The sequence below is a fragment of the Anas platyrhynchos genome, chromosome Z (assembly GCF_047663525.1).
Source record: "Anas platyrhynchos isolate ZD024472 breed Pekin duck chromosome Z, IASCAAS_PekinDuck_T2T, whole genome shotgun sequence".
Taxonomy (NCBI): Eukaryota; Metazoa; Chordata; class Aves; order Anseriformes; family Anatidae; genus Anas; species Anas platyrhynchos.
The window spans coordinates 1,450,923-1,473,953 of NC_092621.1; the positions used below are offsets into that span (position 1 = coordinate 1,450,923).

General features: G+C 45.6%; 1 protein-coding gene across 2 annotated transcripts in view; it reads right to left on the minus strand.

The window, feature by feature from the left end:
- Positions 1–858: 858 nt before the first annotated feature.
- DCC (DCC netrin 1 receptor) overlaps positions 859–23,031 on the minus strand; it is a 350,318-nt gene continuing 328,145 nt past the window's right edge. For both annotated transcript variants that reach the window (XM_072031260.1, XM_027446519.3), the window contains 6 exons: positions 21,766–21,992; positions 19,374–19,490; positions 17,692–17,847; positions 13,193–13,405; positions 5,819–5,961; positions 859–5,195 (listed from right to left, as the gene is read on the minus strand). In XM_072031260.1, coding sequence (XP_071887361.1) covers positions 5,106–5,195; positions 5,819–5,961; positions 13,193–13,405; positions 17,692–17,847; positions 19,374–19,490; positions 21,766–21,992 — 946 coding nt within the window. In that variant the 3' untranslated portion in view covers positions 859–5,105. The remainder of the gene's footprint in view (positions 5,196–5,818; positions 5,962–13,192; positions 13,406–17,691; positions 17,848–19,373; positions 19,491–21,765; positions 21,993–23,031) is intronic.

Consider the following 23,031-nt stretch of genomic DNA (forward strand, 5'->3'; position numbering starts at 1 on the left):
AACTCGTTGTGCTGGCAGCAGCAGACTGATGCCCCTGCCACACAAAAACCTGTTTACTGTGGTGGGTTTCCTCCGAGGTTTAACTTCTTGCTCAGGAAGCGATTAAATCGCTTCTCTAGGTGCCTCTTTGACAGGAAACCTTACATAATAAAACTCTAACTTGTCAGTAGGAGCCCCTCTAATGACACATCAATAAAACCCAGACCAAAACGCTTGCAAGAAGCTCTCCCTGCCTCTTGCTGCCCAGGCTGGGAGGTTTCTAAATGCCATCGAACAACCAGATGCTGGCTGCAATCTTTCCAGGCCCACGAGGGATATGAAGCAGAGTGGGAATAGTCATGGAAATCTACTTGTTGAGGACTTAGGGTTCAGCACTGTGTTTTGAGGATGCTCATGTCCCTTTTGGTGTCACCTAGCAGCATTTCGGATAGCTTTAAAGGCTGGTTGTGTCCTGCGATTACTTTAATCCTAAGCCACGATGCCTGTGAGGGGCAGGGCACCGGGGGATAGCTGGTGCTGGCGCTTCTGGCGTGGAGCAACCAGCTGGGAAACAGCAGCAGGAACTGGGTGCGATGGGCGGTGGGGGTGCAGAAACAAATCCCAAACCCAGCTGCTCGTTACGGCTGGAAGATAGCTTGCGAAATGACCCAGCTGGAAAGGCATCTTGGAAGCCCATCACAGGCAGCTCGGGGACGTGGAAATTGTCCCCAAGCTCCAAACTGCATTTACACATGGCTCAGGAGGCAGCAATAAAGCAGGGAAGGATGCAGCAGAGGCAGGGGGCTGTGGCATTGCCCTGCGGTGTGGGCACCGATGCCTGGGGCTTGCTAGGCAATGGACCAGACCAAGAGAGGGAAATTGTATCAAAACTTTATTTATTAAACAAAAAAATGCACCATTGGAATAACATTTCTATAAAAAATGAATTATGAGACTGTTCTACAGTGCATTACAAAACCCCCTTTTTCTTCATGTAGTAGTATACAAGATTGTGTGTAGAAACAGTCTTTTTTTTTAAACCGTAAGCAAGTTCCCTTTCTCATAGAACAAGATTTACACTTAAATATTGCAGTCACTATTCTAATTTGGTTAACAATGCTAGAGTCTGACAATTTAAAGAAACTGTTTATAGGCTCAAAATGCCATCTTTAGGCCTTTTGTAACAACAAGAGTTTTTCTTCTCTTTTTTTTTTTTTAAACTAAGGCTAGTTAAAGCTGTAGTATTACCCATTTCTATCAGAGAAACAAATCACTAGTTTGCTAAGAAGTTTTGAATTACCTTGCGAAGCCCTTTAAACGGCGAGTTTCACCAGTGTCAGAGCATTTAATTAGCAGGCTGGGCTTCCCAGCTAATTAACTTAGGAGTTCGGGTGTGCATGACAGCCACGGTGACAATGCTCAACCCTCCCGATGGCTCCAGCTCGGGGTGAGCGACGCGGTGCCAGAGCCCGGCACGCGGGGCCGTGGGCACACTGCAGCTTTAACAGCCTGCTTTAGGTTTTCCAGCCAGGTATCCCTCGTCCCATAAATTATCCCAAAGAAAACATTCGAAATAATAAATTAAATATTACTTATAAAAAGGTCCACCCTCCCTCCCCGCCCCTCCCCGCCCCAAACCGCCCCGTCCCCAACGTGGTGGCAACTCGCAAATGTAGGAATCGCCAGGTCTATTTTACAATAATAAAAACAGCATCGTTCCTTCTGCCGGCCTTGCTTCCTCGCTCCTCCGAGGACGTCTACAGCATACGGCGGAGCCCGTGGGCTTGTGCCACCTCGTGACGTGGGGGCTGTGTCGTGTTCTCCAGCCAACAAAGATCAGGATGAGGATGCGTTCGATGCTTTTTTTTTTTTTTTTTTCTCTGAGAAGTTGAAAAAAAAAGGTCGTGGAACCTCCGGGAATCCAGTTCGACACCAGGACACTTAGTAGCTAATGGGGAAACGAAGATGAAGGGAAAAGCTGAAGGGAAAAGCGATCGCTGATCACCAATGAAGTGGCTTTGATTGCTTAAAAATGAGAAAAAATAAATAAAGAAGCTTGGTTCCTCCAGTTTCCAAGGTATCCATTCCAGGAATGAGATCGAGGGGTTGCAGCTCGGCCACCTTCTGCTTGCCGTTCGCCCTGCTTGCAGAGCTCTTCCCTTCCCTGCACCTATTTGTGGATTTAATGCCCAACTGGGTGATGCTGCTGGCTTTGACCCTGCCAACACCTGCACTTTTTGTACCAAGGGTGCTTCTGAATGCCCCTGGGGTAAAGCCCAAGCCGTGTGCTTGGTCCCTGAGAAGGGACACCCGATGGCCAGCCCCGAATCGTGATGTAACCAATGTGACACACAAGAAATCAGCCTTCCCCTGCCAAAAAAATAAACAGCTTCACAAAGGGGCTGAAACTTCTCAACCAGAAGTGAACACTGAAGCAGTTGGCAGACAAATACACGGAGCTGGGGAGCCCTGAGCCTTTGGAGCCATTGATATTGCTCCAAGTTTTAGGTCTAGGAGGACCAAAATAAAAAAAAAAAAAATCTTTTTTGCCTGCTAACTCATTTGTTTTTCACCTGTTCACGGCAGCCCCATTGCACTAATTAGCTAATGATCTCCCCTGCTCCCGTTGAGCTTCATGAGCCTGTCAAGCCTTGCCAGATTTCTCATTGCATTGCTCCGGGAGTGGCCACGGCTGAGACAGTCACGGGCTGTAAGGATTCTGACAGCTGAGGAACGTGTCAAAAGCCAAAGCCGAGCTCACTGCAAATAAACAGAGCATCAGCAAAATATAATGCAAGAGTTTTGTGTTAAAACACTCATTTGGGGCTTGCAAGTAACGTAGTTCACATGTAGGATGAGCTGTTTGCTAATGAGCTTCTCAGCCCTTAGGCATCCTATGAAAATCATCCTAAAAATCATCTTCAAAAATGCTTGGGACCATCTCCAAGGCTCCTTGGGATGGCTACCACCCACCTTTAGGGTCATGGAGCTCAGGGGAGGTCAAGGGCTCTGCTGAAACAGGCAAAGAAAAACACAATTTCTGAAAGTTGATGTTCGTATATGGGAGAATTTAGTTTTACCGAGATATGCGGAACTTAGTTTGAAATTTCTTGCTCATTTATTTAAAAAAAAAATGAGGGGAGAGGAGTTGTTGAGCCTTGCTCGGGCTGAGCTGATCGGGTTGTCCCTTCCCAGGGGTGGCGCACACGAAGACCACTTTTGGCATGGAGTTTGTTGATTTAAACGGGCCAAGTCTGGAAATTGATATGCTTCGAACCGTCAGCAGCTCCGGATCAACCTGCAGACTTTGAGGGGCTTTGGTGCCGATGCATGAACTAAACAGAAAGGATGATCAATACCAAAGCGTTCAAAGAAAGCGCCTGGACACCACAAAGGTCGTGTCCAAACCAAACCAAACCCAGTTTGCAAACCCGCTGGTGGCTCACCAGGCAGTTCGGGATTGTTAGACACCAAATTTGGGGATTAATGTCCCATGATTTAAGTCCCGGGGGCTGTTTCTGCTCCCAGATAGCCCGCTGCAAGCCCAGGGTAGCAGGTATTTCCTAAAGGATCAGGGAGAGTCAGATCCGGCCTCACGTTCCCACTTCAGACAACGTCAATCTCGGCAAATATCGAAGGGGAGCCACTCAAAAGCTGCATTAAGCCCTCTTTCCTCTGAGTAAAAACGGAGGTAGTGGTTTCGTAGGTCCTAACAGCTGAGCTGGGTTTTTCAGCCTGGAAGATTTGTGCCGTTTCTTTTCACTCCAGTCTTTTTGGCAACAAATCTCAGAGCTGGAAAGCTCAGCTGCCCGTACGAACGGGATTTCCGTACTCCCCAGAAAGATTTCCTTAAAATCTTAGCAAATTGAATAACAAGGCGTTTTTAAGGAGCTTTTTGTCACAAACACAACTGGAGTTCCTAATGAAGCATTCGAATGCCTCCTTGACATCTGATTTTCCTTTACAGCACGGGGCCGTAGAAAATAATCTGAATTATTACTTCTGTTGCAGTGCCATTTTACTCAAAATATTTTATTCGGAGATTCACATTTAATTACCCACCTAATAAAAGGAGCTATTAGGTTGTAAAGATCCTATCCTTTCCATGCTCTTTTAAAATTATGACCCACTCAAGCTTGAAATCAAAGGCAGAGCTGAATGGAATAATTCATCTGAAACTCTCTTATTGGGTTTTGCAGCCTCCTAACTGATAAATATGCAAATCGGCTCCCTTTTGGTGATTCAGCTGCATAAACAGGGATTAGCTCTGAATGCAGCCGAAAATTTAGCAAGCAAATGTGTGCACACAAAATTTACTCAATTCAGCCCGTTGTCAATAAGCAGCCCGAGAAGCACGGGGACCAGAGGGAGAAGGGATCGCCGAAGACTTCCCCGTGGCCTGCTCCTCGCTTGCTTTGCTCCCGGAGCCCATCTGAAGCAGGAAAGGTGGTTTTGGGGAAACCTTCCCAATTCCTCGGTCGGTTTCCAAAGGCTTGCTAAAATAGCTGCATTTTTACAGCAGCTCGTGCGAGACGAGGGGCCGCAGTGACAAAATAAACGAGCGTTTTGCCTTCTCGTTTGTGCTGTTGGGAAAAGCTCCGATGTTTTGGCGTGGTGGCGTGGTCGTTTGCTGCGGGGTCTTTCTGTAGTCAGTAATTACGTAGGGAAAACAGACGAGTGACCTACAACGCTGCCTGCTTAATGGCACGGGCTACGCTTCAAACCAGCCTGGCGTGAGGTAAGACTAGAGCTATAGGAAAAAGCTACGGACCTCTACGGAGTAAAACAGGAGTTAGTCAGGACAACTTGAGCTCTACGAAGACTAGGAGATGAAAACGAGCGATCCAGCGGCATCAGCTGTGACTCCGCGGTGATGGCCTCGGTCGTCTTGCCACGCGTTCATCACTTCGAGATGCCAGCTCTACAGTTCTGTAACACTTCCATCACTATTTTTTTTTCTTCTTCTTTTTTATCTTTCCTCCGAGGACTTTGCAGGAACCTTCCTGGCGCTGAAGGAGCGGTAACCAGGAAGGCGACGACGTTATGGGGTCATGTAGGCGGGTGGTGTGCGTGAAATCCTGGTATGCTGCAGTGCTCCTGGGTCGTTACCTGGCCCTCGCCAGCTCCTAGAAGGCTGAGCCCGTGATAGCGTTGAGCTGCTTCATCAGCCCCTCCAAACTGGCCATCTGTTCACTCAGATCGTCCTGTTCGTAAACCTGCAGGTGCGCAAACACGCAAAAATAAGCGGGAGCGATACACAACATATATTTAGAATATTGTTTTTTTTTTTTTTTTTTTTTTTTTCCCCCTTATTCCTTTTTTTTTGCACTCTTTCGTCTCCTGGATCAGGCGAGACCTTTCTCTCGGAGAGCCCTAATAGGAGCGAAAAGATGATTCTAATTTCCCCATCTTTTCCGTTTCACTTATCTGCTTCTTCAGGGTTATTTTTTTTCTCACCATTATCGGGTATTACTGTCTCCTCCTTCTTCCTGCCAAAATTATTTCCTCCCCTTATCGCCGTTCTCCCCCCCTTTCCCTCTCCTATCTCCAGCAGCTCAGGAGAGGCTGCGCGAGCTGTCCCGTGGCTGCTATTAGCAGGGAATTTAAGCACTTCTCCCCTTTATCACACGCTCCAAAGTCCATTAAAGTCCCCGAAAAAAAGTTTTACTGGCTCGCCACAACTTTTTACAGCCCTCCTAATAGCTCTCAGCTGCAGCCTGCTGCCCGAGGTGAATTTTTCACTATTACTGAAAAATTAACGTGTGGATAGGGGATTAGGGAACACGGCTGGATGGCGATGAGCTTGGCCATCAGGCTGGCTCTCCAAGGTGCTGCTTACGTTTGAGGAGTCTTCCGTCTGCTTGTGGCCTTCCTCCGACACCTCCGGAGCCGTGGGCACCGAGACGGGCAGCAGGGGGGACCTCGCTTTCCCTGCCAAGCCGAGGGATGCTGTTTTAACCTGAGCCTTGGGAAGGTTAGGCCCTGAAGGGAGGAAAAAAAAAAGGCATGTTAAGAAGATATCTCTATGAAAAAGGGAACAATTTTTGCTTTGAAATCCCTTGGGGCAAGCGCTGGCCTCCAGGCAGGTCATGGAGCAAGCCTGAAAAAAAAATGTGGTTCATCTCTCTGATAAAAAGTTTATTTCTGACTTTTTATTCCAGCTCGGGAGGAGAAAAAGCAAAATCAAAAGAGATTTTTTTACTGACGGGAAGGGATTCTTCAAGTCACCTTGCAAAACCCAAGTGAGATGGGGTATTCAAACAACGCATCGTGGATTTCAGGCTGAATATGGGGGCATTTCAAGCATGCCTGCTCCTCCTAAAGTTACGGCTTAAAAGAAGGAACAAAAAAAACATAAATAACAAACCCTAATATGACAGCTTTTTTCTTAATATCTCCTCCACCGTGATCTTCAGCCAGTTCCCTGTCCTTTTTCTATTGTATTCTATTTCTTTGCCCTTTTTCTGTTGTATTCTGTTTGTAATTGAATATTTCCTTATTTTATTTACGAAATATTGCCATTTTTCTCTTGCTGTGGCCAGATCAGCTGGCTCTGCGCCCTGTCTGTGCACCCAGCCGCCGTACAACACCAAAAAACCTTCCCATCAATCCCAAATTAAAAAAAAACGTTTGTTTTCCCTTCCTCCTGCCTGATGATCTCTGTTTTCTTATAGATCATTAACAGGTCATTAAAGAAAAGCTTCTGAGCCAGGACTGGAGCTACCTGGAGAATTCCCCCAGCAGGTGGAGGCTCCCCAGATCCCAACAAATCACCGCGGCCGTGACAGCCTTCTGCTCCTTCCAGCCCAAGTGAGTAGCCAGGAGACAAGAGCTGCAGATTAATCTGCCTCTGTTTCAAATAATTGTGCTTTTCTTAATTAGTTTAAGGCAGCCAAAGCACCGTGGAGCAGAAGAGAGGGCCAAATGCCTCCCTAAATCGAGCTGCCGGCGGCATGTTCATGAAGAGAGAGCCCCAACAAACAAGGGCAGGAGCACGGAGGGACTCACAAACCATTTCTTTCAGGCTGAGAATCTCCGATAATTTCCTAGCTGGAGCTAGGAAAGTGTGAAAGCTTAATATGAGCTAAAAGAGATCACCACCGAGATACACTCACCTCTTCCAGCTCCAGTTTAATCGCTAAAAAAAATAATAAAAAATAAAAACACGTAATAGCTGGCCTTTCAAACTTCTCTATCTCCGAGTAAGCAGGGTAAAAGCCACGTTTCTCATCTGCGACTCGTTATTTGCAGTAATTGGGCTTAAAGACCCTCTTTTTCTGCACAAAGGCAGATGTTCTCTCCTGGATCTTGCTAATGAGAAGCCGTAAGAATGATGAATGCGTTCGGTTTGGGCGTCTCTTTGCCCTTTAGCTCGCAAAAGCAACAGGTGAATCGTGATGTTTGTCACTAAAATGACGCAGAGACGATTTGCCTTGTGCAGAGCCGGGTAGTTCAAGTTCTCCAGCAAGTGTTTTACAGCAGTGTTTCTAATTCATGATTAGAAGAGTCAGCCCAAAAGAGGTGGTTTGCTAAACCTATTTATTTGTGCACATCAGGCCAAGAGGTACGACAATGGACATGAAATAATCCCAAGCATCCATCCTCTTGATAGCGATACCTCGGGAGGGTTGCTTGGCGTTCCCTCAATGAGAGGTTAAGAAAATGAAGATGAATGCAGAAATCGAAAGGAGCTACTTTATGGAGAAATGGCAAGAAATTGGGCATAATGGAAAAGGGTTGGAGTTAAAGATGAGTGCTGGTGGAGTTCCTCAAGATGATGGAGTTCAAGGTGACTACTGGTGAGGTTCCTCAAGATCTTCATTTAGGAGAAAAACTTGTTTATGTGTTTTATGTATATTTTATGTACCAAAACATAGTTTTGGTACATAAAATGGGCGTGTGATTATGATATCTATTACTATAGAAGGTCAGAAATACAGCTGGAGCTGTAATAACACGAGGAGAACTGCACAGACCTTTCTGCCAAGCTTCTGCTCTGGGTTCTTCCCCAGCAAGGGGCCTGGATGAATTGCCTTTCAGAAGATCCTCTCGCTCTTTTTTGGCTGCACAGTGAGCTTCCAAGGCTGGCACGGAGCAGCCACCCATTCATTAGGAGTCTAAAATTATCTGAGAATGAGTCATCTCGCTGAAAGAGAAGAATGGGAAGCTTTGCTGCAAATTCTGCTGGCTCTGATCGCAAGAAATGAGGGAAAAGCCTGCACAGCTCTCAACACAAGCTTGCAAGTGCCTCGGAGAAACCAACTGTGATCTTCAGAGGTATGAGAGAAGAGATTTGGATCAAGCTCACCGTGCCGATGTGTTCCTCGTGGAGATGATCGTCCATCACTAAAACTGGTTGTTTTTATTGCTCTAGGTTCTTCAGCAAAGCAAACAGTGTTTTGGGTCAGGCAAGGTATTTGCCTAAGATCTGGAGATCTGCAGCTGAAGATCACTTGGTCTACAGAGGCAGCTAAAAACGGAGCGTAGCAGAGATTTCTTTTGGTATCTCACGGCAATAGTTCTCTGCAAACTCACCCCTTTTTGTGTGGCTCTGCACTCCTGTCAATCCTTAACGCCCTTTGTCCTCGTGAGGCTTCCATCCCAAATGCCAAAACTCTTATCAGCCGCCAGCACGACAACAGGGATTTCAAAGTGGCCAAAAGGAAAGGAGAGACGAAAATCTCTTTTTCAGCCCTTGATCACAGCCAGCCTTTGTTTCTCTCTCGGCCAGCACACCTGAACTCTCTGCCTAAACTCTCTGCTCCTGCTCACATTTTTATTTATAAGGAGGAGCCACTTTTTAGGCATTTCTGGGGCTATTCAACAAATGGCTTAAATACCTTTTGCAAAGCCTCCAAATCCCGTTCTAGTCTTTTTCTACCCTGCTGTTGTCCATCCTGGATATATATTGGGGTGCAGGTAGAACTTTAATTTCGTAAGAACTGAGGATTTTTGGAGAACGAAGAGTGCCAAGATGTGTCCTGTACAACGGGACCATAAAAATCAAAACTCAGAAATCAGGAGGTGAGGTCAGACATGTAATTAAATAAGGAAAATCTTTTCTTGCTCCCACATCTCAAACCTTTACCGTGTTTTTTTCTAACCAGCACCTTTCCACCTATAAAAAAGTGTCAGTTTAAATGACTTAGAAGTTGAAACAGAAAGATGAGACCAACATGTACAACGGGGCTTGCTTGTTTCTCCGTGACAGAGAGCTCCCATTTAAGTAACACGGCGCCTCTCAGGAGAACAGAGTACGTAACCGTAGGAAAAATATGAAGCCTTTGCTGTTTTACATTATAGCCGGGGAAAAAAAAAATATTTTTCATCACGAAATTGAGTTTCTGCAAATGACTTTTGAGGTGATAATCAATAGAGGCTCGGCTCATTCCGCGAGGGAAATTGTTCTAAAAAGAGACAAAGTTTAATTTAGGAATCGTTGAGAGTAGGAGAAATAAAGCGAAAGGGGAAATAAAACACAGAAAGAGAAAGGAGTCATTTAATCACTCGCAAAAATACAGTACCAAGTACTGGGACTGCCTTGTGGGGAGGTTTTTGAAGTAGCACTGATGAATTTCACACCTTTTTACGTGCCAGGCCTTCAAAACAGGTCCATAAACTGTGATTGTGGAAAGGGCATTTCAAGAGAAAACCACCACAGGCTGCTCAGATACGTGGAAACACGGCAGGGATTTGGTATAACGCTCTTTTGTCTTCTCAAATGCTCTTCGTGGTTGTTTTTTTTTTTAATTTATTTACTAGAAATAATACATGGGATAAGTAACTTGTAGGGCAAAACAGACTCATTGGCTGGAAGAAGTATTTTTTCGGGATTTAGATTATTTTTTTAATATATTTTTTATTTTTTTTTAGGGAATTCAGCGCTGTGTTCCATTGAAATGGGACATTTTTACCAAAGGGGAATTACTTTGCTTACCCAGACCAGCACCTCCATCCTGACTTCACTTTACACCTTCCAGTTGCCCTGTCAATTTTAATGAGACAACTCCGGTGCCTGGAGTTATCCCTGGGCTAATTAAACTTCCCTGCACCGGGGCCAGGTTCCTCTAATAGACAGGGCTGACCCTTTTATGACACTTCTTTGTCACTTGAATGGAGAGAGCTTGTTTTCGTGGAAAACAACACGGAGGACAAAGCATTCGAGAATCGAAGGGGTGGGAGGTAAAGGCTGAAGGAATAAAAGAGTGATTTGCTTTTGAATCTGGAAGTTGAGAGTACAAAAAAGCACTGAGATTTCAGAATAAAACGTGCAGGAATTAGTCATTCCCATATTTTCCATGAATCTATAGGCTGTGTTTACTGTACAGTGTGCTGGAGAGTGCATAATCTCGGATATTTATTTATTTTTTTTCCCAAGGAGGCAAAGATAAAGTGATAAGATGAGAATTTGGATTTCCAGCTACGCATTTTTTTTTTTTCGTGAAGTAGCAATAGAAAAAAAAAAATAGCACTTTTATAGTCTCACAAAAGGCAAAGGAGCTTGAAAAGGTCGAAGTTACAGCACGGTGACACCATAGCAAAACCACCACTTCGGAGGCAGCGTTTTCCATCACTTGCTTCTGCGGAAAAAAAAATGCCATCCTAATTCAGGTGCTTTTAAAGTGCAGCTGATCAGAAAGACCTAAAAGGAATTTTCATTTGTGAGTGGGGGAAAAAAATAAAAATCTTTCCCGTCCGTTTGTGGGATTTATGTCGTGTCTATAACGCAATGAGCCCGACGCTCCATCAAATATTTTCTATTTAACCTGAAAGGGGACTGAGTCAAATCCCTTCGATGGCTGTGCACATGATTAGCAGCGAGGAGTGAGGGCAGCCTCAGTGGGGATTGGAAAGATCACGGACGTAGTCTCACGCCTTCCGAATAAGTGTTAGGAACCTCGAGTGCCTGCTCACCAAGCCGTGACGAAAAGGTGAGATCTCCTATAAAATATCAATAGGAAGGGCTTAATGCAAAGAGTGCAGATTGATGGGGATCAAGTAGAAATTTAGGGGGAAAAAAGGAAGAAAAATGGCAAACTTTAGCTTCAGATTTTGCTAAAGCCATGACCCAACACCGGGAGCACAGCCTTTTTAATATTTATTCCTACCCTCGTGGCCAAATCCCCCAGAACTGAATAATGATGCCTGTATGTCTTTTTTTTATGAACCAGATGATGTAGTTTAGCAGCTAATTATACAGAGAGATACTGAACAGATAAAATATCGGAGGCGATACCCCCTTTTAGCAGCAGGTCAATCAAAGCCAAGAAAGAGCTCATCTATTCCCTGGGCCAGATCCAAAACCTAATTTCAACTCTAATATTGGACTGGTGATAGATACCAGCTCGAGGGCTGTCGTCTGAATATCCCTCCCTCAACCTTGTCAGTCAACAGCTGTCAAAAATTCGTGCCTTATGCTTCCAAAACCCAAAATCACCATGGCTGATGGACAAAGGTCCTCTTAACTTCAGGTTCCTGCTTTCTGAAGTCTTTGCTGGAAATCTCTGCAGTCCTCTCTTGCTTTTTCCCCTTCTGAATTCTGCAGGCTTGTTCCATTCGTTCTGTATTGTCTGAAGGGCTACGACACCTGACTGGCACTTATTTAAAAAATAGGACAGCAAAGCAAAGAGTAGCACAATAAATTTAAGCCATGATGAATCCATTCCTTATGGCCCGACTGCTTCATTTACCCAGGACGTGTTAAAACGTCTCGAGGCCAAGAAAAACGTAGGGAGAACGTAATTAATTCTATCAGATTGAGAAAGGAAGAGCTATTCCTAAATTCCTAATTGCTAATGGAAGCATCAAATACACAGAATGTGAAATGAAACCTTGTTTTTTGACGTCTTTTTTTTAATGTTTTCTCTCTTCACTTCCTTTCAGTTGTCCGGCTGAATTTAAAAGGTGGCTGATCTCCCATTTTAAGTGAAAAGAAGCAAGAGTTTGAGAGCAGTGGGATTCAGGAGTGGGTACCGATGGAGCAATCCAGTTGTGAGTGAGGACCAGCATCGCTTCTGCACACCCCAGGGGCACCAACAGAAGCCAACATTCACCAAACTTTTCTAAAAAGAGTTGCTACAGGAGCCAACATCAGTCTGGCTAATGATTATGAGGACAAGCACGTTGGGAAAAGCAAGAGAAGCCATACAGAGAGAAAAATACATAGCCCCCGACACCACAAAATAGCCGGGGGGAGAGCAGAAATAAAGTTATACACAAATCTAAACGCTAGAAATTGTGATTTTAATCTAACAGTGAATACCATAGTCTGTATGCCATATATAACCCAGTAACTTGTTTTCATCTGCATGACGGAGGCCAGCACAAAAGAATATTTCACTGCTTTAGCATTTGCTCTACTTATTTTTCATGGCTTTCTGGCAAAGCGTCGCCACGTTCAGCGCTTAATTTTGCCTAATAACAAAGTCCTGCATCTGCTTACGTGTGATTACTGACCTAAACCAAGGCAATTTTCTTTTTCAGGATGACAGGGCTCTGTGAGAATTAGTAACAAGCCCCATATTTATCTTTTTTTTACCTGAAATCTCAGAGGTCGTCTGAGCCAAACTGGAGATCATCCAAGGTAAAGGAGGAGGGTAAACAGTTAAAATGAGATGCCAGTCTGAAAATCCTTTATTTTTATTTATTTATTTTTTTTTATTTTCCTAAACTTCACTCAAAAGTGGCAATATTTTAGTAGCTTCTTATTTATTTATTTATTTATTTATTTTATAATTCTCTTTCTCTTCCTTCCATGCTTGTTTTTTTTTTTTTTTTTTTTTTTTTTTTTTAATTTTTGAGTGGTTTGCACGCTGGAGAGGATTGCAGTCAGTCCCTTCCCAGCATACATAAAGAGTCCTTTTCATTATCAAAAAAGGCGAGCCTCGGAACAGCTCAAGCAGTTGGCATTGGTTCAAGTCACTGTAGCACAACAGGAGACTGGAAACAAGACCGAATGATTAATCTGGCATCTCATTTAATTCATTTTTATCACTTGCTTGTTAGCTCTGATTTTGAGCTATTGCCTCGGCCTGAATTTTTATTCCAGATCGTCAGAATGAGTCATTGGATTATTATCCTAAAAAACGTGTATATATTAATTTTCCATCCTGTAAGCGTTTTTTCCAGGTATGGGACAGCTTCGTGCTGCTTTTTTTTCGGTCCTGAATTGAAAGCAAGTGGTTCGGAGTGGGAGCAGAGCCCAGCCCCTTACCTGTTTGAGACAGAAGTGGCGTGTAAGGGACTTTCGGTTCTATTGCACTCATGGGCGGAGGTAGCAAGGGGTTGGCGAAGCTGCGGAGCGGGTGCGTGGGGCGCACGCAGGCGGTGGGGATGGTCCTGCTGGGGGCGTCCTCGTTGCTGGAGTGCTCGGGCTGCGTCGGTGGTAGCAAGGAGGGTTGCTGCGGGGCTGGTCCTTCGTTTACAGCTGCATCGGTAAAAAAAAAAACACACAAAAACAACAGTTATTGAAGTATTTTTTAGGTAGCGTTTCCCACTTTGATGGTCATTTGCAGCAGAAGGCACGGCGTTGCCCCTCCGCCCTCCGCCAAGCGGCAAGAAACGCGTAAACATTTTCATCACGGGTTATTGGCAGCTAAATTAAAAAAACAGATGTTCCTCAGAGCAGCCGGGTGCCATTTAAAGCAAAATATATCTTCCTTAAAAAAAAACAACCAACAACACGCGTGGTATTTTCAGCTCCTTCTCCCTTTCCTCTCCATGCGCTTTTAAATATTAAAAATCAATAAAGACGTAAATCTATCATGTGGAGATGGAAACAAGCTATGACTGTGGAGACTCATTACGTTCAGCATGACAGTGCAGCTCCAGTCAGAGTGGAGGGAAGACAGACTCAAAGAAAGGACTTAATTAATTTCCCCATAACCAACGTTGTTTTTTCCTTGAGACAGCTGTAATGCTTAGTGTGCCAAAGCCCCAGGTTGCTGTTTTATTAGCCTATATTCAAAATCAACTCTTCAGAGGTTTCAATGTGCCCTGTCGACCTTTTAATATCAAGCCCAGCCTCCCGATGAAGTGTCTGAAAAGAGGTTTTCAGCCTCAACTTTTCTCATTTTCTCTTTTTCGGACCCTTCCCAAGCTCTCACCCCACTCTCCTTCGTGTACCCCAAGGAGAAGGACTGAAAAAAATGTTTCCTCTTGGCCTGGGTGGCTCACGGCACCCTGCTTAATCCTGCAGCTTGTGTCAGGAAACGGGAAGCTAAGAAAAGCTCAACCTTTTCTCAACGAAAACAACCTTCTTGACTCGCAGATAGCGGAATTAGTTGTTACACCGGGACCCGAAATACTCCGGAGGATCGGGGTTCGTTCAGAGCCTGCTGCAACAACCAGGACTCGTTGTGTAAATAACACGCAATTACACAGCCGAGTCAAATCTCAAGGCGTTTTTATAATAATTAATGTCAAAGTATATAAGTAATTACTACCTACTAAGTGGCAAAACGGTTTTGAAAAATGAAAATGAGGATTTTTCCTCTTTTTTTCCCCGGCCCTACTGCCTGTTCCTATGGCAATCGCGCCGACAGCCCCGGCGATATTGAACCCCACAGAAAGGAAACCAATTGCAGGATCAGACCAAGGTCAAAATCATCTACACTTTGTGAAACTTTGGCCGACGGTGGTTCATTTTCCTGCTTTCCACCTTCAAGGCTTTTTGCATAATGAAGCCATTACCTAGCTCTGCTTCGCTTTCCTTCCTTGCCCGCCAGACCTCTCTCCGTTTTCTTCTCGGAGGGCAAACATTCCCCATAAGGCAGCCAGAGATTTAGGGATAACTTGCGGCAGGGCAGGGCAGGAATGTGGGTTTAACCCATTCCACCCTTGCTCACTGCCCACACCTTCAAGAAGACGTCAAAACGTCCTGGTGCTGAGGCTACCATGGCCGTTATGCTCTTCTCTCCCTTCTCCCACTCAAGGAAGATGCAAGTGAGACTCACGGAGGTAGGCAGCCCAGCTCCCAACACTTTCTGGAGCAAATCCTTTGCCTAAAGTGAAAACAAAGCCTTTTGTCGTGGTTCGTAGCCTCAAAATGTCCTTCCAGATGTTTGGCAAAGCCTGAGCTACCCCGTGGAGCCCAGCACTGTTCACCGCAGCCTTTAAGAACGGATCTTTGGGGAAGCTCTTGACCTGCTTGAAGAGACGAGGGAAAATAGATGCTTCCTGCTACTCACCACCAAATACCCTCCTTGGGTATTTATCCCGGTGTATATCCCGCTTAATGTCTGGGTATATTTTATCCTACAGATTCAGCTGTAAAATCTGGAGACCTACATAACCTGCGGCACAAAAATTTCGTGCTATTCTCTAGCTATTACTGAAGACTGAGGTGAGACGACTCTATTAAAATCAGAGGCTAGAGCTGGGTCTTAAATATTGAAGGTAAGCGGTCTAATGAAGGTGTTTCATGCTCGAGAAGACTTTTTGCCAGCTATTACTCAAGGCTGGCTCTGGCTGGGGCCTGCCTCTCCTTTTTGTTTTATTTACTTTCCTCTCCGGCAGAAAATTTATCCCGAAGATAAGTCGCGGCACTTGCATCTTCAGGTCAACGAGATGAAGCCTTCAAAACCAGAGAAAAGCCTTCCGAAAAGGGTGTTCAAGCATGGCAGGATGCAAAGCAACGCCCCTGCTAATGGCCTTGCACATGATTTATTCAGCAAGCGCTACGTCTTGATCAATAGGGTGCTCGGCCATGGAGGACCACAGGCAGGGAATTATTGCAGAGGGTTTTGTGTGTTTTGTGTTTTTTTTGTTTTTTTTTTTCTGACACAGATGCAATTGGTCAACCATCGAGGGAGTTTTTCACCGAGGGGTAAAATAGATGAAAAAGCTCACTGAAAATATATGGAAAAGTCTCTTTCACCGCGATTTTCTCCCCCAAAACCCCTGGAAATCGCTGGAAAACAAACATGATTTCCACGTCCTCATCTGTGCCTCTGCTTCACGGCTGTGCCGTGGTGTAAGGCATAGCGAGGGAAGAGGATATTTCATTTGGGGGCACTCACTGTGATCGGAGAGCTCTGGAAGTCCATGGCCTTTGCTAGCAGGACGACCGCAACAGCTATAACAGATTGTCATTTTACATTTAATGGGCTTTGATAATGTTCAAAATACCACGCAGGCCTGATTACCCAGACCTCGATCAGCTGAAACCAGCCATTAGCCAAACAAGGCGATGGTGTTTTGAATTATTTAATGGGAAATTGCCTGAACTTTTGTGCATTAGCAACCTTTTGTTCGACTCCCAGGCACGCTGCACCTCAAAGACTTGGGCAAACCTATGCGTGTCCGTGCAGAACAGGCAGGATTTCGGCCATTCCTGGTTTGAAAAATCCTCATTTAGACGTGTGAAGCTCCTGGCTGGCTCAGGGAGAAGCTGTGGCTTTGGGGCTGTGCAAATTTATTTTTTTTCCTTTTTTTTTTTTTTCTTCCATCTCCATGATTAGGCAAGCAACGGGTAGCTATTTTTTTTTTTTTTCAATGTCTAATGTATATCATGCAAGAAACTGAATCTGCTTTGTTTCTGTTCTACGTTTCTGGAGGATTTGGTGCTGATTTAAGCAGCAAATCAAGACCTGATTACAGCAGTGAGGCCCTCCCGAGGAAATTACCAACAGGCTTTGAAGGGATCTCAGCAAGCACATTGAAGAGAGGGGGAATGACGTTGGGGTGATGAGCAGGACACCTGAACCCACCTTTTACCTACAATCCGAGGATTTCAATCATCGGTCCCCGAGGACCTGTCTGAACCAGTCCTTTCAAAATTAATTCCCCGCGGAGGGGCAGCGCGGACTCTCTGCGATGCGAAAGAAGACGCGTGGCAGATTGACATTAATCTGTCAATAATTTGGGCTCGGTATGCAGTGGAGGTGAGGGAGAATTAGTAGGGAACAGGAGCCCTCCAGCTGTAATTAGTATGCCGGAGCACGCCGCCGAGGCTGGAACAAAGACCAGCTGGCTGCCGCTCGCGGGAGAGGCTTGCGAGGAGCTGGTGGAGGTGAGGCTGGGTCCCAGACCACGCTAAGGGGATGTGGGAACACCCAAGCCCCAAATCTATTCCTGCACGGGGGCAGGATGTGAACGAACAGGAGGAAATCTGAATATGCAGCTCAGTCTAGGGAAGAGACGAGTGATGTCAGGCGAGATAACAGCATTGAAATGCATAAAAGGTAGCTGCAAAAGGACGAAAATTATTTTTTTTTTCCCCTATTCCAGCTAGGATCCAAATAAAAACCAGCTGCCTTACGTTTTAGGATGTTAGACATTAGGAAAACGTTTCTGGCAGCGAGGGCAGCTAAGCCTGGGAAGACACTGTGTGGAGAGGTCGTGTAAGTGCTGCTGGGGAGGATTTTAATGCACGGTGCTACCGGCTCTGCCCTGGGATGGAGAAGAGCTCTTGAAGCCTCAGTTTGCCTGGGAATAGCGTTATGAATAAAGCAAAGGCAATTAAAATAGAGTGAAACAGGCCTGCAGAGAGGACAGGGTTGGATCAGAGATGTTTAATTTTAAGGGGAGTTGGAGCTCAGCACAGATTTTAAGTCGCAACAGGAGCTGCTGCTATACAAGAGGCAGCCCACAGATTATCCCGATGAACCCAAAAAGGGAAGCAGTGGGATTTGCGTTGCCTAGACCTCACCCATCCTACCCAGAGAGGAACCTATGTCCGAGCAGCGTGATAACGAAGCAAAATGAACTCACTCCTTCCTGCTCCAAAGGTCCTGTCCACAGCCAGGGTGGGGAAAGGCACCGGCCGCAGGGTGAATTGGGGGTGTGGGTATCCGCAGGTGGGGGACGGCAGGATCCCGGGGTACTGGGCGCTTTCCAGGGTGGGCACAGGGATGGCACTGACCACAGCTGAAAGGGAAGAAGAGAAAGAAGATTAAACGAGTGCTTTCAGAACAGCAAAAACCTCCAGAGTGGGTCAGCAGGGAAATAGGCGTGCTGAATCCAGCCTTTTGGGTGAGTTATTGCCTTTATTTTCAACAGTCAGGGCTTGAAGAACAAGGAATAATAATGCCACGTGAGTAATAAATTTCTTCACAGCTTTTTCGAAAAATTTGGAAGCTCTCGTTAAAGTTTCGCCTAGCTAAACAATTCCAGTTTTAGGGAGGGAGGGAATCCTCTCCCCAAAACACGGCAGAGCGATGCGGCGCTGGCCAGGGCTTAATTAAACATCAGGGGAGGGCAGGACTGATGGTGGGAAGCCCCGAGACCTCCTCACCCCTGATGTTCTTCCTCTCCACACGCCAGCTTTGGTGTTTGTCCCTGCATAGGGAAAATTGCCTAATTGTGGAATTAGGCTGGTTACAAGATGGGAATATTTCCCAGGGGGGTCTGAGCCATCTCCCCCAGCCCAGCAGTCCTTTTTCCACCCCCCAAAGAGGCTGACGTTTGGCAATAAGTCATGTCCAAGGTGTGAAGCAGTGAATTCAATCTCTCCCCAGACCCCTATGATTTATCCCTGCAAGGCCCAGGTTTAGCAGCGTGACCCGAATCACACCCATAAGGAACACAAATTAAAGGCATTTACGTTTAACCATCGGAGCTACAAAGAAATTTTGTGATTAAATGGATTTCTGGCGACGCGTTTTCATTTTTCCCAGCTCCAGTTATTAACCCCGATACGCCAATTTCCAGCTATTTTTATTTGGATGGATTTTCGGAGGTCAAAGGTAGAACTTCTAGCTAAAACCTGGGAGATTTCGGCCACCAGAGAAGTAAAGCAAAAACTTCACTTTGGAAATTTTAATAAGTTCTGCTTGGACAAGCTTTCTGGTGCTCTCCAGCCTTCCTGCCTCTCTCATGTACTTTGTTGCTTTGAAAAAAAAATTAATTTTATCTCTGATGTTCATTCAGTGCCGCGGTCACCAAAAGTTAATGCCTGTTAAAAATTCTGCTTTATGAGAGAGTGAGAAAAAGCATACGGTGTTGTGGCCAACTCCGACAGACAAAAGGAAATATCAGAGCAACTGTGCTAATGTCCAGCTGCTTCAAAGGACGGATAATAATATCACACTTTGCATCGGTGCATTGCAAAGCCTTCTGCTCTGCCAGCTTGAACTCTTGCTCCTATTTCTTTTCAAGGCAGGCAGAGGGATTTATCCACCGCTAGCCACCCGGTAAAAATAGAAACAAGGATTCTTCAGGCTTAGCCAGCGCTGAGTCGAGCAGATGCCCGATTTCTGCCTTTCCCCCAGAGTTTTGCCACTGATGCTTTGTGAAGCGCTTGCAGGATTTTTATTTTTGGAGATGGAGGAAACGTGGTCGCTGCCATTTTACTTGCGAGGTGTAGCTAGATCATAGCCAACAGGAGATGTTCAGATGGGTGAGCAGGGCCACGAATATGAGGAAAAGGGTGAGGGGATGGTGTTGGTACTCACGGGGGTTGGTGGGTTGGGAATCCATCGGGATCATGAGCTTGGCACGGGTGGCTCTGCGGGCGGCGAGCGAGCGCTCTAAGGTGGACATGCTGCTGCCAACGTCTTCTGTCTCAGCAGCTGGGGAAAAAAAAAAGAAAACAAAAAAGCTTAGCTGAAAATCTGACAAACGAATATCTTCACCTTGTTTCCAGCAGTGAGAAAACTGGATGTTTTTTTTTAGGATTCTGTTATTTCAGCCGATCGTTGAATATCGCCACCTGCAAAGAGCCACGCGGAGTATTTGGGCTGCCTTTTTCTGAATGAAATTGTTGGTTGCAGTTTGCTGTTAAAGAATTGAGATATCGTTTCTCCTTTCCCAGCCCCTCCACGATTTCATTTTCTTTTGCTTTGGAAATTATCCACGATCACATCATAAAAAAAAAAAAAAAAAATTGAAAAAAAATGGCATTTTTCTTGCAACTGCACTGTTACAACCTTAGCTTCAAATTCAAGTCTCAAGATCTGAAATAGAGAAGTAGGATACGATAAATCAGGGATGTACAAATCCAGAAAGCAACAAAATGGTCCTTGAAACACATCTAAAGGATGAAAACGACGTCTGCTGTGACGTGCCACCGAGCCCCAGGTGCCGATTGCCCATACTCCAGACCCCGGGACGTGTGGTGGCTCTTCCAGCCTCTCGATTTCTCCTACCACAGCAAGATCCAAGCAAAGCTTTTCCTTGCCATGGTTGCTGGAGTCCAGGCGACGATGCCACGGAGCTGTCGGGGCAAACGAGGTGAATCTTGTGCCTGTGATCCAGGAGCAGCAAGCGCATCCATCTCGCTCGGCGAGCTGAGACGCGCTGCCTCGTGGGGCACCTCTGCCTCCGTCTCATCTAATTCCGAGGCGGCTCAGCGTGCCCGTGTCACTCAGACACTCTGTTGACGTGTTGAAATATGGATGCTCTAATTTAGTCACATTAATACGGGCTACTCGAGGCGCCCAGCGATTCTGGAGAATATACTTGTCAGGAGGAAAATGCGCTGGGAGCTGGGTGTTCGGAGGAGTAATTTGCAGCGAAATAAAAGCCGCGTTCCTCACTTCCTACCTTGTCTCACACGAGCCTCATATTAATGTTACTTAATGTTCTGTGATTCTCTGATTCCACTTTTGCAATTTTAATAAACCATGGGCGAAATCCATCTATTACTGTCACGCCGGGAAGCTTAATACCCGCTCCGACTACTCGCTGCTGATGTTCCCAAGTAAAAACACGTCCCGTCTACAAAGAAACAAACAAACACAAAAAAGATCTGCACAAAAAGATTATTTTTTTTTTTTTCCCAGATGACTTTTCTCTAAATTTCAGGCCTGCAATGCTGAATCTGCTCTCCATGGCCATTAGGGGACCTAATTGCTAGTGAAAAGCCAGGGACTGCATTGCTGAGCTGTGTGGTGCACTTTGGGAAGCGACATAAAAACGTTTATTTATGGTCCAAGGTGTTCACACGTAAAATATCTCGCCTGGCCTTTGTCATTAACTTGCTCATACGCCGTGCTGACTTCCTACCACTCGATTTTAAGTCAACGGCGCTCTCAAATTGATCTTTCAGGGCCTTGGATCAGGTTTCCTGATCAACAGCAGTGTCTGGCTAGGCAGAGAGAAACTTCTGGTTATGTTTTTCACAGTGTTTGACATAACAAGGCCCTCTACATTCAAAACAATACAAATCATCGTCCCAATTAGCTTGATAAACACAAAGCTATCAGCCCTGAGCAGAATGTCAACAAAAAATAATAATAATAATTAGGTCCATTAAGCAACATGAAAACTCTTTTTTTTTTTTTTTAAAATTTTTCCTTCCTTTCCAGACTAGAAAAAAAGAGAAAAACGTCAGAAGCAGCTGAAAAAGTCACCTTCATTATTTCCAGCCCCAACAGATCCCGTGGCATTATTGCGCTCCGTCGCCCACGAGCGATGTGTTCACGATGAACTCAGGAGAAATACGTTGATGTTTTCCAACTTTCCCATGCTTTGCCCTCCGCCCTTGCCTGTACGCACCACCTGCCTCTCCCCAGCCTTCCTATTTAGTACGGCGGAAGAAATGTGATTAGCTGAACTACAGCTGGCTTCCAGTTGAGTTTCAGGATTTAAAAAAAAAGAAAAAGTGTAGAAATATATAAAAAAGACGGGTTTTCCGCAAGCATCATCTGTGAAAAGAATTTTTCACAGCCTCTATCAGGTTCCTCGTTGTTTGATTCCTTACAAAAAGCATCCTCAGCTACTAAAGCAACAGTGAAATGATTTATAGTGCCAGAAAGGGAGAAAAAAAATGGGAATATGTGGAATAGAAATGCCCCAAATCTAGAAAGGGAGTGAAAATTGTGTATTCGTGTGGGTGCTCCTCACCAGGTTGCGGGGTGCTCTTGGTGCCCAGCTGCGTTTCGGACTGGCTGTGGCTGACGGGGGTGATGTCCTGGCAGCTCTGCATGGGCGAGTCCCTCCCCGCGGGGTCGGAGCCCGTCGGCTTCTCCATGTTCTTCATCTCCATCTCCTCGTGGTGGATCCACAGATCCGGGGGCCTCAGGTCCTTCTGGCTGCCCTTCCGCTTGCTGGCGCTGTGGGTGGCACGTTTCCTGCAGCAAAGGAAAATGAAAAGGGTCACGTTAAGGACGTGTTTCCTCTTTGTGAGACCAAAAGGATAGATGTTGAGTGACCTCTGCTCGTGGGCATCTCCTAGAGAAGCCCTCTAGATGTGTCCTTCAAAGGTGTAGGTGATATGGAAGACCCCACGTGGCCACTCGCACCAAGTCACGAGGCACCAAGGGCTCACGGACAGCACGTGCTCAGCAGAGGGGTGAAAGAGGGTGAAAAAGAGGGAAAAAGTGGAATTTTCTCCATGGGAAGGACCTGGGCTCCCTAGCTATTATTCCACCAGAACAAAAGCTCGAGGAGCTTTTCGACTTTACGAAGCTCCCGTTGTTTGAATCAATTTCTATCCTTTGCTCGACTGATCTGGAAAGCAAAAGGTAGGCGGAACAACTACCTAAATTAAAAAAAAAATAAGGTTTTGCCTTCAAGACGAGGGCTGAACACGTCCTGGAGCCCCTGGCGATGACGTTTTGGCTTCAGCAGAAAAATCTCAGTCCTCAACAGCCGCCCCGAGGAGGAGACCTCGCTCGGGTCCTTGGGAGCAAGGTGCTTTTTGTTTCCAGCCCTACGAAATCAGACTCCTGGTCTCCGGCCGTAATTAGCTTTTCGTGCTCAGCCTGCTATTTTCTAATTGCCCAAAAGGTAATTATTGAAAATGACAGCGTTGGGCCGAACGAGGAGGGAACGTTGCACTTTGGCCCCCGCAGGAGAAGGACAGCTCGTTAATACCAGCTTGGACGGATCCCAGTGGCATCCTGATTAACACCTGCAAGAATAATTACGACGGTCTTCACTCAAAGCTTAACGTACGTCCAGCTCAAAATTAAAAAGTAAACTTGTTCTTTCAATGTCATTCAAAAAAAAAAAGAAAAAAGCCCTTAATTTTGTTTCTATATACAGAGCTGCTTTCTTCACTTCAGGATACAGCCATTTCTTTGTCACTTCCAATTGAACATAATTCATTTCTCCAGGCTGGAGCTAGACAAGGGAAAATTCAGCCCCAAACTAATTTTGGTGCACAAC